The 16,319-nt window shown below is 41.7% G+C and overlaps 1 protein-coding gene across 6 annotated transcripts in view; it reads left to right on the forward strand.

Moving 5' to 3' along the window:
- Positions 1-16,319, forward strand: part of CEP76 (centrosomal protein 76) — a 39,062-nt gene that overhangs the window by 20,592 nt on the left and 2,151 nt on the right. For 3 of the 6 annotated variants that reach the window (XM_016933263.3, XM_016933265.3, XM_016933267.4), the window contains 4 exons: positions 1,353-1,519; positions 3,714-4,047; positions 7,374-7,591; positions 8,631-9,253. In XM_016933263.3, coding sequence (XP_016788752.1) covers positions 1,353-1,519; positions 3,714-4,047; positions 7,374-7,591; positions 8,631-8,769 — 858 coding nt within the window. In that variant the 3' untranslated portion in view covers positions 8,770-9,253. Of the gene's footprint in view, positions 1-1,352; positions 1,520-3,713; positions 4,048-7,373; positions 7,592-8,630; positions 9,254-13,536; positions 13,701-16,319 lie in introns of those variants that run through there. The other 3 variants (XM_016933264.2, XM_054671739.2, XR_010152013.1) reach the window with 2 other exon arrangements.

Genomic DNA, 16,319 nt, shown 5'->3' on the forward strand with positions numbered 1-16,319 from the left:
GAGAGGAAAAAAAAAAGAAATTTCTTCGTTCGGACACTCAACTCAAATAGTTATTTTTGCTTTCGCGTGTAGTCTTCCTACACTTAAATACAAAATTGTAGCCATAGTGTTTAATATCTTGGTAATTTTTTTCACAGAACACAGTATCAGATATTTTCTTTTCTTTTTTTCTTTTTTTTTTTTTTGAGACAGAGTCTCACTCTGTTGTCCAGGCTGGAGTGCAGTGGCACGATCTCAGCTCACTGCAATCTCTGCCTCCCGGGTTCAAGCGATTCTCCTGCCTCAGCCTCCCGAGTAGCTGGGATTACAGGCACACACCACCATACCCAGCTAATATTTTATATTTTTTTATGGGTCTTTATAACTTTTTAAAATTGAAAGTAATATAACCAAAGAAAATCTGGAAAATAGAGTGGAAAATTATATATAACGTCCCCAGTAATAACCATTGTTGGCATTTTGTTGTTGTTCTTGCCAGTCATTTTTCTTATGTATATATTTTCTTGAAATTATCACATATAGATACTATCAGTCATTGGTTGAGTGTTTTCCATTTATTTGCATTTCTTGCTGTATGACTTGTTTGCTTGTTTGTTCATGTCCTTCAGCTATTAATCTATTAAAATATTCCATGCTGGGCACAGGAGCTCATGCCTGTAATCCCAACACTTTGGGAGGCTGAGGCAGGAGGATCACTTGAGCCCAGGAGTTCAAGAGCAGCCTGGGTAACACAGTAAGACCCCTGTTTATACAAAAAAAATTTAAAAATTAGCTAGGTGTCGTGGTGCACACCTTTAGTCCCAGCTACTTGGGAGGCTGAGATGGGAAAATCACTTAAGCCCGGGAGGTCAAGGCTGCTATGAATCATGTCACCAGCCTGGGTGACAGAGGAAGACCCTGTCTCAAAAAAAAAAAAAAAAAAAGTTCTACTTTTCTTTCTGTGTTGTGTGAGTTCTTTATAAACATTTTTTTTTTTTTTTTTGGAAACAGAATCTTACTCTGTTGCTGAGGCTGGAATGCAGTGGCGCGATTACAGCTCACTGCAACCTCTGCGTCCCAAGTTCATGTGATTCTCTTGCCTCGCCTCCCGAGTAGCTGGGACTAATGGTGTGTGCCACCACACCCGGCTAATTTTTGTATTTTTAGTAGAGACAGAGTTTCCTTATGTTGGCCAGGCTGGTCTTAAACTCCTGACGTCATGTGATCCACCTGCCTTGGCCTCCCAAAGTGTTGGGATTACAGGTGTGAGCCACTGTGCCCAGCCAATAAATTTTTATTATAATTTAGTATTTAAGTATGTAATGAGGAAATAATATGGAAGAATGAATACTTCATTTTAATTTATCTTCCAGGGTGACTGTGAAGATCACGCTAACCTTCTATGCAGCCTTCTTCTTGGATATGGATTAGAAGCCTTTGTTTGTGTTGGGACCAAGGCAAAAGGAGTACCTCATGCATGGGTTATGACTTGTGGAACTGATGGGACCATCACTTTTTGGGAGAGTTTAACAGGACACAGGTTAGTTTACTAAGTTTATAAGGATATTAAAATGTAGTTATGTTTTTTTTTTTTTTTTTTTGAGATGGAGTCTCGCTCTGTCGCTCAGGCTGGAGTGCACTGGCATAATCTCAGCTCACTGCAACCTCCACCTCCCAGGTTCAAGCAGATTCTCCTGCCTCAGCCTCCCAAATAGCTGGGATTACAGGCACGTGCCATCGCACCTGGCTGATTTTTGTATTTTTAGTAGAGACAAGTTTTCACCATGTTAGCCAGGCTGGTCTCGAACTCCTGACCTCAGGTGATCCACCTACCTCAGCCTCCCAAAGTGCTGGGATTACAGGCGTGAGCCACCGTGTCCAGCTTAAGTTATAAGTATTTTAAATTATAAGGGTTTTTTGTCCATGTTGATGGTACTTGAAGGTATGTGTTGATGATTTTAGTTAGAGCCTTTTCAGTGATTATGTAAAAAAGTACTTCAATTATGGCAGCCAAGTAAATGAACTCTAAGAAAACTTTTACCTCAAATATTCTTTACCAACATGATGTTGGTAAACAGTAAATTATGTTTACTAGTTTTGTATGATTAGCATATTTTTTTTTCAGTTTTCTCTTTTTTTTTTTTTTGCAGTGTCTCATTCTGTTGCTCAGGCTGGAGTGCAGTGGCACAGTCACAGCCCACTGCAGCCTCCCCCTCCTGGGTTCCGGTGGTCCTCCTACCTCAGCCTCTTGCGTAGCTGGGACTGCAGGTGTGCACAGCCATGCCTAGCTAATTTTTTTATAGGGATGAGGTTTTGCTGTGTTGTCTAGGCTGGTCTTGAACTCCTGGGCTCAAGCAGTCTGCCCGCCACAGCCTTCCAAAGTGCTGAGATTATAGGCATGAGCCACCATGCCTGGCCGGCATATGTTTTTTTCTGATGATCATCCCTAAGTCTGAAAATAAGGTCAAGTTGTAAATGATGATTTCTTTTTAAAATTTGATGTGGTTACCATCTCCATGTTGGCAAATCCACTGGACACATTTTTAAAGTACTTTAGCCTGTCATTAGATTTTGAAACAGCTGAGTACTTCTGTTGTAGGACTTCTTCCTTAGTTCAGCTAAGAGCTGAGTCCTTGTCACATGGCCACGAAAAATTAGGCTCGCAGGCAATTTGAAGGGGGAGAAAAATGGAATTTATTGAACAAAAAGGAAAAACACTGGGAAACAGGGACGCTCCACAAAGCCAGAGTGCCTGCTAGTGTGCTTCGTGCCTGCTAGTGTGCTTCCTGCTTTGCAGATTGAATTCCAGCTTCCACTCAGGAAGAGGAGGGGCCAGGCTCCTCCCCACTGCAAATTGCTCGAACTTCTGTGGCTTCTCCCCAGTGTGCACTCCTCCCAGTGCACAGGCTGGTTGGAGTTTCTCTGGGGACCCCTTTCCACCTGGCTGTCTCACTTCTTTCTTCATGGAACATTCTCTTTCCTTAGCTTCTTTTTTATCATTGTCTTTCAATATTTATTATTCCTCTCTGGCTGTGCTCAGTTTTTCCTTCATCTTGTCTTTAAATGTGTGTATTCTAGAGGCCCAGCCCTGGGCCCTCTTTTCATTCCCCTGAGTCCTCTTTCTCCCTGGTAGATAATCATGCCTAATAATGTTTTGGTTAGTTGTGCCTAAAAATGCATAACCAAATTATTTTAATTATGTTATCTCAGGCAAACTTTTTTTATTTTTATTTTTTTTTCTTGGAGATGGAGTTTCGCCCTTGTTGCTCAGGCTGGACGGCTCACTGCAGCCTCCGCCTCCTGGGTTCAAGCAATTCTCCTGGCTTAGCCTCCCGAGTAGCTGGGACTACAGGCACGTGCTCCCACGCCCAGCTAATTTTTGTATTTTTAGCAGAGACGGGGTTTCACCATGTTGGTCAGGCTAGTCTCGAACTCTTGACCTCAGGTGATCCCCCTGCCTCGGCCTCCCAAAGTGCTGGGATTACCGCGTCCGGCCTTTGATCTTAACAGTATACATAGAATGTATTCTGTTGTTAACAGAGTTGGTTTCAATATTGTAAAGATGTACCATACAATTAATACAGAGTAATCAAATTGTGGAAATATAAAAAAGAAAAACAAGTATTAAATTGTAGTTCTGAGAAGTAGTTATGGCCTTAAGTGTTAGAATAATTTTCTCAGTAAGATGCTGCCGTCTTAATTTTTAAGTTCTCATATATAAAATTTTTTTTTAGGTACATCCATAAACCTACCAATCCTGATGAACCTCCAGTTGCTGAACAGCCCAAACCACTGTACCCATATCGAACAATTGGTTGTGTTTTCAACCATCAGATGTTCCTGGGAAATTGTCAACCCTCTGATGCAGTAGAAACCTGTGTATTTGATTTGAATGATGAATCCAAATGGAAACCCATGAGTGAGGAAGCAATTAAATCTGTGTGTGCTCCTGGAGCTACAACATCCCTTCCTCCCTTTCCACCTCTGTGTGCATCCACAATTGACGCATCAGTAACAAGTAATGAAATTGAAATGCAGCTGAGGCTCCTGGTGTCAGAACACAGGAAGGTAATTCACACTGAAATAGTTGTAGTTTCATACTTTTTTTCATTTATGTATTTAACTATTTTTTGGTGTGTGTGATAGTGCCAGTCACTATTCTAGCCCTGAACAAAACAACTACAGTCCCTACTATTATGAAGCTTATAATTTTGAAAGTCATGAGAGTTCAAGTTCTGAGACTCAAAAATCTCCAAATTAATTAATACTTACAGAATGAATTACTTCCTCCTAGAAATGAAGAATGGTGAACTTGTTCACATCCCTTAGAGTCAAGATTTTTGCTGAATACCACTATTTGGATTTTGTCTTTGTGAAATGCTTATTCACATATTTGCCCCTTTAAAAATCCTGGGTTAGGCTGGGCTTGATGGCTCATGCCTATAATCCCAGCACTTTGGGAGGCTGAGGTGGGTGGATCGCTTGAGCCCAGGAGTTCAAGACCAGCCTGGGGAATATGGTGAAACATCATCTCTATTATTTTTTAAAGAAAAAATATGTATACTGGGTTATACTTTTTTCATATTCATTTTTCTCCCCAGGTTGGTTTCTGTTTGTTTTCATATTGTACTCAACTGGGTAGACGTCTGGCTTTAATTTGCATTTCCCTGATTACTTTTGAGATCAAACGTCTTTTTTTTTTTTTTTTTTGAGATGGAATCTCTCGCTCTGTCACCCAGGCTGGAGCGCAGTGGCGTGATCTTGGTTCGCTGCAACCTCTACCTCCCAGGTTTAAGCAATTCTCCTGCCTCAGCCTCCTGAATAACTGGGATTATAGACATGTGCTACCATGCTGCCAATTTTTGTATTTTTTGTAGAGATAGGGTTTCACCATGTTGGCCAGGCTGGTCTCGAAGTGATCTACCTGCCTCAGCCTCCCAAAGTGCTGGGATTACAGTTGTGAGCCACTGCGCCCAGCCAGATCAAGCCTCTTGTCAAATAGCATGTAGATTTCCTTTGTAAAGTGCCTTTAAGAAGACATAAAAAGTATTAGTCATAAAGGAAAAGATTAATATATCTTAAAGACTTAAGCTCATCAAAAGAAGACATTAAGAGATTGAAGCTGTGGGGTGGGAAAAGTTATTTGTAACACATATCACCAACAAAGGACTAGAATCCAAAATTCCTACAAAATATTTCTGATTCACCTTTTAGGGTTCCCTGTTCCACTCCTCACCTTGGGTGAGCCCTGTTTTCTGTGTTCTTTGAGGCTATCAAAGGCAAACTGATTTATCAAACATGTTCTCTGGGTTCCCAGTAACTCTTAGCTTTGGCCTCTAATATATTTCTTATTCACTTGTCAACTTATCAAAGCATTTAAACATATATTTTGGAAAACCTGGCATTTGTAATATGTTTTCAGCAAAAGTTGGTCAGGAGACCTCTGGTCCATTATATTGCTGGAAATGAATGCCCCTTATTACTTTTTCTTTCCTTCCATCACTTGTATTGGCTTTAGCTTTCTTTTCTTAGGTTCTGCTTACAAATAAAAGCAATATCTTATAAAAATTACTTTTGGCCAGGCACAGTGTCTCACGCCTGTAATCCCAGCAGTTTGGGAGGCTGAGATGGGTGGATTGCTTGAGCTCAGGAGTTCAAGACCAGCCTGGGCAACATGGTGAGACCCTATCTCTACAAAAAGTACAAAAATTAGCCGGGTGTGGTGGTGCATGCCTGTCGTCCCAGCTACTCGGAGGCTGAGGTGAAAGGAGCCGGGGAGGCAGAGGTTGCAGTGAGCCAAGATTGTGCCACTGCACTCCAGCCTGGGTGACAGAGTAAGACCCTGTCTCAAAAAAAAAAAAAAAAAAAAAAAGGAATTACTGTTTATAGAAAAAGAAAACAAAGCTGGGATAGATGCCAGTGTTGATCACTATTTAAGTTAAAGTGCCTGTAAATCAGCAAAAGTTCACATGTTGCCGCAGGAAAAGCATTGTTAATTGTGGATCTTTGAGACCATTTGTGATGAGTTAAAAACCTTGAATGTAAAATGAGGAAATACCAAAGATCCATTATGATAACCAAAATATCTAGAATTTTGAGAATTTTTTGTATTTGTAATATTATTAACTTCATGTGTCCAGCTATCAATAGGTCTTTTGGTGTTATAAATGGAATCATGGGCTGGGCACGGTGGCTTATGCCTGTAATCCCAGCACTTTGGGAGGCCGAGGTGGATGGATCACTTGAGGTCAGGAGTTTGAGACCAGCCTGGCCAACATGGTGAAAGCCCGTCTCTACTAAAAATACAAAAGTTAGCCGGGCATGGTGGCAGGTGTCTGTAATCCCAGCTACTCAGGAGTCTGAGGCAGGAGAATCGCTTGAACCTGGGAGGCAGAGGTTGCAGTGAGCCAAGATCGCACCACTGCATTCCAGCCTGGGCAACAGAGTAAGACTCTGTCTCAAAAAATTTAAAAAAATAAAAAATAAATGGAATCATGTTGTTTTTAACATTCCGTAGAAATATGTTTTAAGCTCCCTAAGGGCCTATAAAATGTCTTCATCTTTTTATCTCTTACAGTATATAAGTTTTACAGAGTACATGTTCAGTAAATATTTGTTTAATCACATAGAATTAATTTGTTGACTTTTCTCACCTCTGTAGTTCAGTTTATGGTAGGAAGAGTCAGTCTTTAGTAAACAGATTCATTCTTACTAAACTCTTTTTTATTTATTTTATTTTTTTTTTTAATTTTGAGACAGAGTCTCGCTCTGTTGCCCAGGCTGGAGTGCAGTGGCACGATCTCGGCTCACTGCAAGCTCTGCCTCCCAGGTTCACACCATTCCCCTGCCTCAGCCTCCCAAGTAGCTGGGACTACATGCACCCGCCACCACGCCCAACTAATTTTTTGTATTTTTAGTAGATACAGGGTTTCACCTTGTTAGCCAGGATGGTCTCAATCTCCTGACCTCATGATCCGCCCACCTCAGCCTCCCAAAGTGCTGGGATTACAGGCGTGAGCCACCACGCCCAGCCTAAACTCTTTAAAGTTAAGTAAAATATCTCAAAATATAAGAATTATACCTGTCCTCCATATTAGGACTATTTCATATAGTATTTTGTAGTAGATATTAGAGAAGTACAGGATTTGGAGACTTTGTGAACATCGTTTTGAATGTTTTTTGATTGTTTCTCTAAAAAGTAAAATCTGATCACCTATAGTTCCTTTTATCTGATTTTTATTTCTATGTATGCCTATAATTATTATTATTAAAATATTATGATAGCTTTTAAAAATCTTTTCTTGGTATACATTAAAATAATCAACATTTTTATTTAGTTGGTTTTGAAAATATTAATGTATTTCACTTTTTCTTTTTCTCTTGATTGCTCATAGGATCTTGGTCTCACTACTGTTTGGGAAGACCAGCTCTCCTACCTTTTATCACCAGCTTTGGCTTCTTATGAATTTGAGCGTACAACAAGTATATCAGCAGGCAATGAAGAATTTCAAGATGCCATAAGAAGGGCTGTACCTGATGGTCACACATTTAAAGGGTTCCCAATACATTTTGTGTATAGAAATGCAAGACGTGCATTTGCCACATGTCTTCGGTAAGGTGTAATTTACGGAATCATTTTTTCAGTTTAGGAATCTTAGAGATCAGTCCGGCAGGGGTTTTTTTAATTTCCTTTTTTTTTTTTTTTTTTTTTTTAACTCAAGGTCTTGCTCTGCTGCCCATGCTGGAGTACAGTGGCACAGTTATGGCTCACTGCAGCCTCGACCTCCTGGGCCCAAGTGACCCTTCCACCTCACCCTCCCAGGCAACTGGGACCACAGGCATGTGCCACCATACCTGGCTATTTTTTTTATCTTTATTTTGTAGAGATGGGGGTCTTCCTATGTTGCCCAGGCTGGTCTTGAACTCCTGGGCTCAAGCAGTCTTCCCACCTCAGCCTCCCAAAGTGCTGGGATTACAGGTGTGAGCCGTTGCACCCAGCCTAATCTGGTAGTTATTTAGAAATGACATCCAAGTCATATGGGAGTTTTTACAATGACTGACCCTCCTTGCCACAGATTTTGATTCATTTGGTCTGAAATGTAGCCCTAGATAGTCTGGGATTATTTGCCCAGTGATTTTGGTGCAGTCTCAGGTACCTCTGATTTTGTTTGGACTATAAGGAAATAGTCTATAATTTGAATAGCTTGACCAAAATTACAGTGTCTTTGATAGCAGAGACAGAATTTGAAAAAATTATTTTATTTATTTATTTTTGAGATGGAGTCTCAGTCTGTCGCCCAGGCTGGAGTGCAGTGGCACATTCTCGGCTCACTGCAACCTCTGCCTCCTGGATTCAAGAGATTCTCCTGCCTCAGCCTCCCAAGTAGCTGGGATTACAGACGCCCGCCACCACACGCGGCTACTTTTTGTAATTTTTAGTAGAGGCGGGGTTTCACTATGTTGGCCAAGCTGGTCTTGAACTCCTGACCTCAGGTGATCCACCTGTCTCGGCCTCCCAAAGTGCTGGGATTACAGGCATGAGCCACCATGCCTAGCCTGAAAAAATTATTTTAAATACTGATTTACTTGCAAATAAGGAATTAAAGTGTATGGTCACTTCTTAATTGAATAATTTTTTATTTCTTAAATAGATCTCCTTTCTGTGAAGAAATAATCTGTTGCCGTGGAGACCAAGTGCGACTGGCAGTTCGTGTCCGAGTATTTACTTACCCTGAATCTGCATGTGCTGTTTGGATCATGTTTGCTTGTAAATATCGCTCGGTATTATAGGGCCAATATTTATATAAGATTTATACCTGTGTTTAATTGGAATTTTACACATTGTACATTACTTAGCTATTTAGAGGTTTGTTATTTTAAAATCACAATCTGGCTTGAATGGCATATTTCAATTTTGTATATACTTGACTGGTAATGTTTAAAAAAAATCATGCATTCCTTTAAAAATTAAGGCTGAAAAACTTGTATAAATCTCCCTGGAATTTAGTATAAATTAAGTGTATATTCTATTTTAATAAATGCTACTTTGTTTACAGTTATCAGTAGTTTAAATATTAATATAAAATGCATTCAGTTTTCTTTACACAAACAGGTAATCAAAGAGATGTTTGTCTAAGGGTTTGAGCCCTAGACAAATCAGTATGATCATTACTTTTCACAGGTTAATGGAATTATTTTATACAGATTAGGAGAAATTAACCTCATGACAGATTTATTTATTGCATTGGTGAAAATAAATGTTGATGAATTATCACTTTTGTGGTTTATTCGTGGCCCTTGGGATATTTGAGACTGTCCAGAAATTTATGGTTGGACCTTGAAGCAAGAGTAGGAAAAAACTAATACCAGAAAAGCATAAATATTAATAACCTCATATGAAAGTACATGAATCATTTAGAAATATTTATCACTGTGATTTGTTGTAAAAATGAATTGGGTATTTTAGAAAAATACCCAGTACTCTGGGAGGCTGAGGCAGGAGAATCTCTTGGGTTCAGGAGTTTAAGACCAGCCTGGGCAACATAGCAAGACCCCATCTCTACAAAAAATTTAAAAAATTAGCAGGGCGTGATCGTGCACACCTGTGGTCCCAGCTGCTTGGGAGGCTGAGGTGGGTGAATCACTTGAGCCCAAAAGATTGTGCCACTGCACTCCAGCCTGGGTGACAGAGCAAGACCCTATCTCAAAGAAAAAAAAAACTTTTTAAAAAAGTTAAACCACTCTTTTGCCAAAATTATAAAAAAAGCTATCAACAGAAAATTGCTTGTAATTTTCTACTTTTGAGACAAACTATGAGTTATGTACTAAGAGACAGACTATATTAAGATCAAGGCTGTATTAACATTGAGGCTGAGCTTCCCACCTTATTGTACCAGAGTAACGTGTATTTCAAATGCGCTTTTGGTGTAAACTCTGTAATAAATATGCTTTTTATGCACCAATAGAGTCTGGCATTAATATTTTTCTCTAAAGACTTATAAGGTAATTTCAGTGCATTTACCACTAGAAGTCTGCTATTCTTTTTTCTTTTTTTTTTTTGAGACAGAGTCTCACTCTGTTGCCCAGGCTGGAGTGCAGTGGCACAATCTTGGCTCACTGCAACCTCCACCTCGCAGGTTCAAGCAGTTCTCCTGCCTCAGCCTCCCAAGTAGCTCGGACTACAGGCACATGCTACCACGCCCAGCTAATTTTTTTTGTATTTTATTAGAGAGGGGTTTCACCTTGTTGCCCAGGCTGGTCACGAACTCCTGAGCTCAGGCAATCCACCTGCCTTGGCCTCCCCAGGTGCTGGGATTACAGGCATGGACCATCGCACCTGGCCTATTCTTCTTACTAATAATTTTTCTTTTTCTTTTCTTTTTTTTTTTTTGAGACAGTTTGGCTCTTGTTGCCCAGGCTGGAGTGCAATGGTGCAATCTCGGCTCACTGCAACCTCTGCCTCCTGGGTTCAAGTGATTCTCCTGACTCAGCCTCCCAAGTAGCTGGGATTACAGGCATGAGCCACCACACTTGGCTAATTTTTTTTTTTTTTTTAATTTAAGTAGAGACAGGGTTTCTGCATGTTGGTCAGGAGGGTCTCAAACTCCCGACCTCAGGTGATCCACCCGCCTTGGCCTCCCAAAGTGCTGGGATTACAGGTGTGAGCCACCATGCCTCGCCAATTTTTCTTTTTAAGAATTAAATTTACCTTGTATATTTAGCTGTCATAAAAGTTGTTTTTCTATTAAAAATGTAAAGTTTAAAAAACATAATGTCTCTAAGGTGTTGTTCTTGACAATATGTATGCCAACAGTCCCCTCTATATTATATATATGTATTTTTATATATGTCTATTTAGTTAATAGAAAAATATCAGAAACCCAGAAACTTCATTTTTCATTCGTCAAGCATGAACCTATTGAATAAAAATTTGAGCCCAGCCTGGTCAACATAGTGAGATGGCATCTCTGAAAAATAAAAAAATTGGGGCCAGGAGCGGTGGCTCATGCCTGTAATCCCAGCACTTTGGGAGGCCAAGGCGGGCGGATCACCTGAGGTCAGGAGTTCGAGACCAGCCTGACCAACATAGAGAAACCCTGTCTCTACTAAAAATACAAAATTAGCTGGGCGTGGTGGCGCATGCCTGTAATCCCAGCTACTCGGGAGGCTGAGACAGGAGAATCGCTTGAACCTGGGAGTTGGAGGTTGCTGTGAGCTGAGATCACACCACTGCACTCCAGCTTGGGAAAACAGTGAAACTGTGTCTCAAAAAAAAAAAAAAGTGCGGGGGGCGGTAGCTCAAGCCTGTAATTGGGAGGCTGAGGCGGGCAGATCACCTGGATCAGGAGTTCAAGACCAGCCTGGCCAACATGATGAAACCCCGTCTCTACTAAAAATACAAAAATTAGCCGGGCATAGTAGCCCACACCTGTAATCCCAGCTACTTGGGAGGCTGAGGTAGGGGAATCGCTTAAACCTGGGAGGCGGAGGCTGCAGTGAGCCAAGATTGCTCTCCACTACACTCCAGCCTGGGTGACAGAGCGAGACTCTGTCTCAAAAAAAAAAAAAAAAAAAAAAAAGGAATAAAGTGTATCTTGCTAGGTAGACAACATATAGTTGAATCTTCTTTTTTTAATCCAGTCTGAACAGTTTCAGCTTTTTGATTGGATTAAGTACATTCACTTTTTTTTTTTTTTTTTTTTTGAGATGGAATCTTACTCTGTCTCCCAGGCTGGAGTGCAATGGTGCAATCTTGGCTCCCTGCAACCTCTACCTCCTGGGTTCGAGTGATTCTCCTGCCTTAGCCTCCATAGCTGGGACCACAGGTGCACACCACTACGCCCAGCTAATTTTTGTAATTTTTGTAATTTTTGTATTTTTGGGTATAGACAGGGTTTTGTCTTGTTGGCAGGCTGGTCTCAAACTCCTGATCTCAAGTGATCTGCCCACCTCGGGTTCCCAAAGTGCTGAGATTATTGGCATCTGCGACGGCACCCAGCCTCCATTCACTTTTTTTGGCCAGTGGCGGTGGGAGGAGTTGGAGGAGGGTTGGAGTCTCAGTCTGTTGCCCAGTCTGGAGTGCAGTGGTGCAATCTCAGATCAACGCAACCTCCACCTCCCAGGTTCAGGTGATTTTCCTGCCTCAGCCTCCCAAATAGCTGGGATTACAGGCCTGCACCAACACATCTGGCTAATTTTTGTATTTTTAGTAGGGACAGGGTCTCACCATGTTGGCCAGGCTGGTTTCAAACTCCTGACCTCAGGTGATACGCCTGCCTCGGCCTCCCAAAGTGCTGGGATTACAGGCATGAGCCACTGCACCCAGCCCCATTCACATTTAATGTTATTATTGATATGGCTGGATTTGTGTTTGCCATTTTACTTTTCCCTCGTGTTTTTTCCCCCCTTTGTTTCTCCCTTACTGCTTTCTTGTTCTATTAAAAAAAAAAAAAAAATCAGAAAGCACCTGCAGGTCTATTGCTTTCTTCTGTGTTAAGTGAATATTATATATTTTTTTCTTTTCTTTTCTTTTTTTTTTTTTTTGAGAAAGAGTCTTGCTCTGTCACCCAGGCTGGAGTGCAGTGGCACGATCTTGGTTCACAGCAACCTCTGCCTCCCAGATTCAAGCAATTCTCCTGCCTCAGCCTCCCGAGTAGCTGGGACTACAGGCACGTGCCACCACGCCTGGCTAATTTTTGTATTTTTACTAGAGACGGGGGTTTCACCATGTTGGCCAGGCTGGTCTTGAATTCCTGACCTTGTGATCCACCTGCCTTGGCCTCCCAAACTGCTGGGATTGCAGGCATGAGCCACCCGGCCTGGCCGAATATTATATTTTCTTAATTTCAAGAGACTGTCTCACTCTGTCTTTGGGGATAGAGTGCAGTGGTGTGATCATAGCTCACTGCAGCCTTGAACACCTGGGCTCAACGGATCCTCTGGCCTCAGCCTCCAGAGTAGCTGGGACTACAGGCATGTACCACCACACTCAGCTAACTTTTAAATTTTTTTTGTAGAGACAAGGTCTCACTCAAATACAGGTCTTAAACTCGTGGCCTCAAGCGATCCTCCTCACTCAGCCTCCCAAAGTGTTGGGATTACTGGTGTGAGCCACCATGCCCAGCCCAAAATAATATTTTCTAATTTAACATTTTAATTTATTTAATGATTTTTATCACTATTTTCAATATTTTCTTTTTTTAATCACTAATTTTTGAGGGGTTTTTTAGTGTTTGCTTTAGGGTTTCCATATACATCTTATTTTTGTTTGGTTGTTGTTTTCCATATACATCTTAATTTATCAGAATCAGATTGAGATTTATATTAGCTTAATTTCAGTAATATATGGAATTTTTAATTTTAAACTCGTTATGAATAAGATTTACTTTTTTTGTCAATATATTAATAAAACTGATGTTTGGATTAAAGATGTTAAATTGGAATCTTCAGTTTTGATAAACCTGATTGGAAGAATCAAATAGCTTGTTTGTGATAAAGTAGAGGTTGTTCTAAATGTGGTAGAATAAACCAATTAGAAAGTTTTTTTTTTTTTTTTAGGCCGGGTGTGGTGACTCAAGCCTGTAATTCCACCCTTTTAGGAGGCCAAGGCAGGTAGATCAATTGAGTGAGGAGTTCGAGACCAGTTTGGGCAATGTGGCGAAACCCTGTCTCTACCAAAAATACAACAACAACAACAACAACAACAACAACAACCAGGCATGGTGCGTGCACCTGTAGTCCCATCTATTTGGGAGGCTGAGGTGGGAGGATCAATTGAGGCGGGACGTTACGAGGCTTCAGTGAGCTATGATTGCACAATGCACTCCAGCCTGGGCAACAGAGGGAGACCCTACCTCACAAAAAAAAAAAAAAAAAAAAAAGAATACCATAAAATTTTGTTAACCCTGAAAATGCCCATGGCATTAAGACAATATCACAGTTGAAGAATGACCATTACTTAGCAAACTTTGCAAGATAATAATTTTTTATTTTGAGCTGGGGGTCTCACTCTGTCACCCAGGCTAGAGTGCAGGGGTGTGATCACAGCTCACTTTTAACCTAGAACTCCTGGGCTCAAGTGATCCTCTTGCCTCAGCCTCTTAAGTAGCTGGGACTATAGGTGTATGCCACCATGACTGGCTAATTTTAAACTTTTTTTTTTTTTGTAGAGATGAGTTCTTGCTATGTTGCTCAGTCTGGTCTTGAACTTCTGGCATCAAGCACTCCTCCTGTCTCAGTCTCTCAAGATGCTGGGATCACAAGTATGAGCCACTGTGCCCAGCCACAAAGGAACAATTTTGATACCATTAAAATAATTGTGTTGGGCCGGGCACGGTGGCTCACGCCTGTAATCCCAGCACTTTGGGAGGCCAGGGTGGGCAGATCACGGGGTCAGGCGTTCAAGACTAGCCTGGCCAACATGGTGAAACCCCGTCTCTACTAAAAATACAAAAATTAACTGGGCGTGGTGGCGTGATCTGTAATCGCAGCTACTCGGGAGGCTGAGGCAGGAGAACTGCATGAGCCTGGGAGGCAGAGGTTGCAGTAAGCAGAGATTGTGCCAATGCACTCCAGTCTGGGTGACAAGAGCAAGACTCTGTCTCAAAAAAAATTTAAAAAAAATTTTTAAGAAGTTTGTTTAAAACATTCTCTTATAAACTTAGGTTAAGCTCTGGGATGTCATGTTTTTATGAATTTCAATGTCAATAATTTTTCTTCCAACATCTCTTAAGAAGGATTAGATTGCTAGGTCGAGAGTAGGAGCGAGGGTTACACTTCTGGTTCCTGAGAGGCATGAACAGGTATGGCACATAAGGGAAAGACACAGTGTTCCATCAGTGGCTCTTTATACAAAAGATGAGGAGAACAGGAATTCAGGTTAACAGAACAGTTCAGGGAAAATCCTAAGGAAAAGCACAAGTAACATATAAGGCATGAACTCAATTCACTGCAACCTCTACCTCCTGGGCTCAAGTAATCCTCCCACCTCAGCCTCCAGAGTAGCTGGGACCACAGGCATGTACCACCACACCTATACCTTTACCTATACCCTTCTACAAAAATTACTAAGGCGAAACTTAAAAGACTAGCTTTTTAGCACATCTGGAATGTGCTGAATTCATTAAACATCTAGTTGAATTAAAGGGAAGTCATATTTTATGTTGGTTACATGCTCACCTTGGAAGAGAAATGAGGTTTTGATAGGGTCAAAGTAGAATGCATAAAGAGCCAAGAGCAGCTCTAGACCTCTACCTGTACATCAGGGGAAAAAAACACCTTTTTTGAGCAACAGGAAAGGGCCATCTTTTCTCAATAAAGATTAGGATAGATCGGGTGCAGTGGCTCACGCCAGCACTTTGGGAGGCTGAGGTGGGTGGATCACTTGAGATCAGGAGTTTGAGACCAGCCTGGCCAAAATGGTGAAACCCTGTCTCTACTAAAAATACGAAAGTTAGTGGGCATGGTGACGGGCGCCTGTAATCCTAGCTACTCAGGAAGCTGAGGCAGGAGAATCACTTGAACCTGGGAGGCAGAGGTTGCACTGAGCTGAGATTGTACCACTGCACTCCAGCCTGAGCGACAGAGCAAGACCCCGTCTTAAAAAAAAAAAAAAAGATCAGGACAAATTAGCCAGGCACAGTGGTTCAAACCTGTAATCCCAGCACTTTGGGAGGCCAAGGCGGGAGGATCCCTTGAGCCCAGGAATTTGAGACCAGCTTGGGCAGCAGACTGAGACCCCTTCTCTACAAATTTTTTTTTTTTTTTGAGACGGAGTCTCGCTCTGTCACCCAGGCTGGAGTGCAATGGCGTGATCTTGGCTCACTGCGATCTCTGCCTCCCGGGTTCAAGCAATTCTCCTGCCTCAGCCTCCCAAGTAGCTGGGACTACAGGCACATGCCACCATGCCCGGCTAATTTTTGTATTTTAATTTTGTATTTTTAGTAGAGGTTTCACCGTGTTAGCCAGGATGGTCTCGATCTCCTGGCCTCGTGATCCACCCTTCTCAGCCTCCCAAAGTGCTGGGATTATAGGTGTGAGCCACCATGCCCGGCCTACAAAAAGTTTTAAAAAATTAGCGGGGTGTGGTGGCGCATCCCTGTAGTCCCGGCCCATTCAGAAGGCTGAAGTGGGAGGACTTTTTTTTTTCTTTTGAGATGGAGTTTCGCTCTGGTTGCCCAGACTGGAGTGCAATGGCACGATCTCGGCTCACCACAACCTCCGCCCCTCCGGGTTCAAGCGATTCTCTTGCCTCAGCCTCCTAAGTAGCTGGGATTACAGGCATGCACCACCATGCCTAGCTAATTTTGTATTTTTAGTAGAGACGGGGTTTCTCCATGTTG

This window comes from Pan troglodytes, chromosome 17 (assembly GCF_028858775.2).
Source record: "Pan troglodytes isolate AG18354 chromosome 17, NHGRI_mPanTro3-v2.0_pri, whole genome shotgun sequence".
NCBI lineage: Eukaryota > Metazoa > Chordata > Mammalia > Primates > Hominidae > Pan > Pan troglodytes.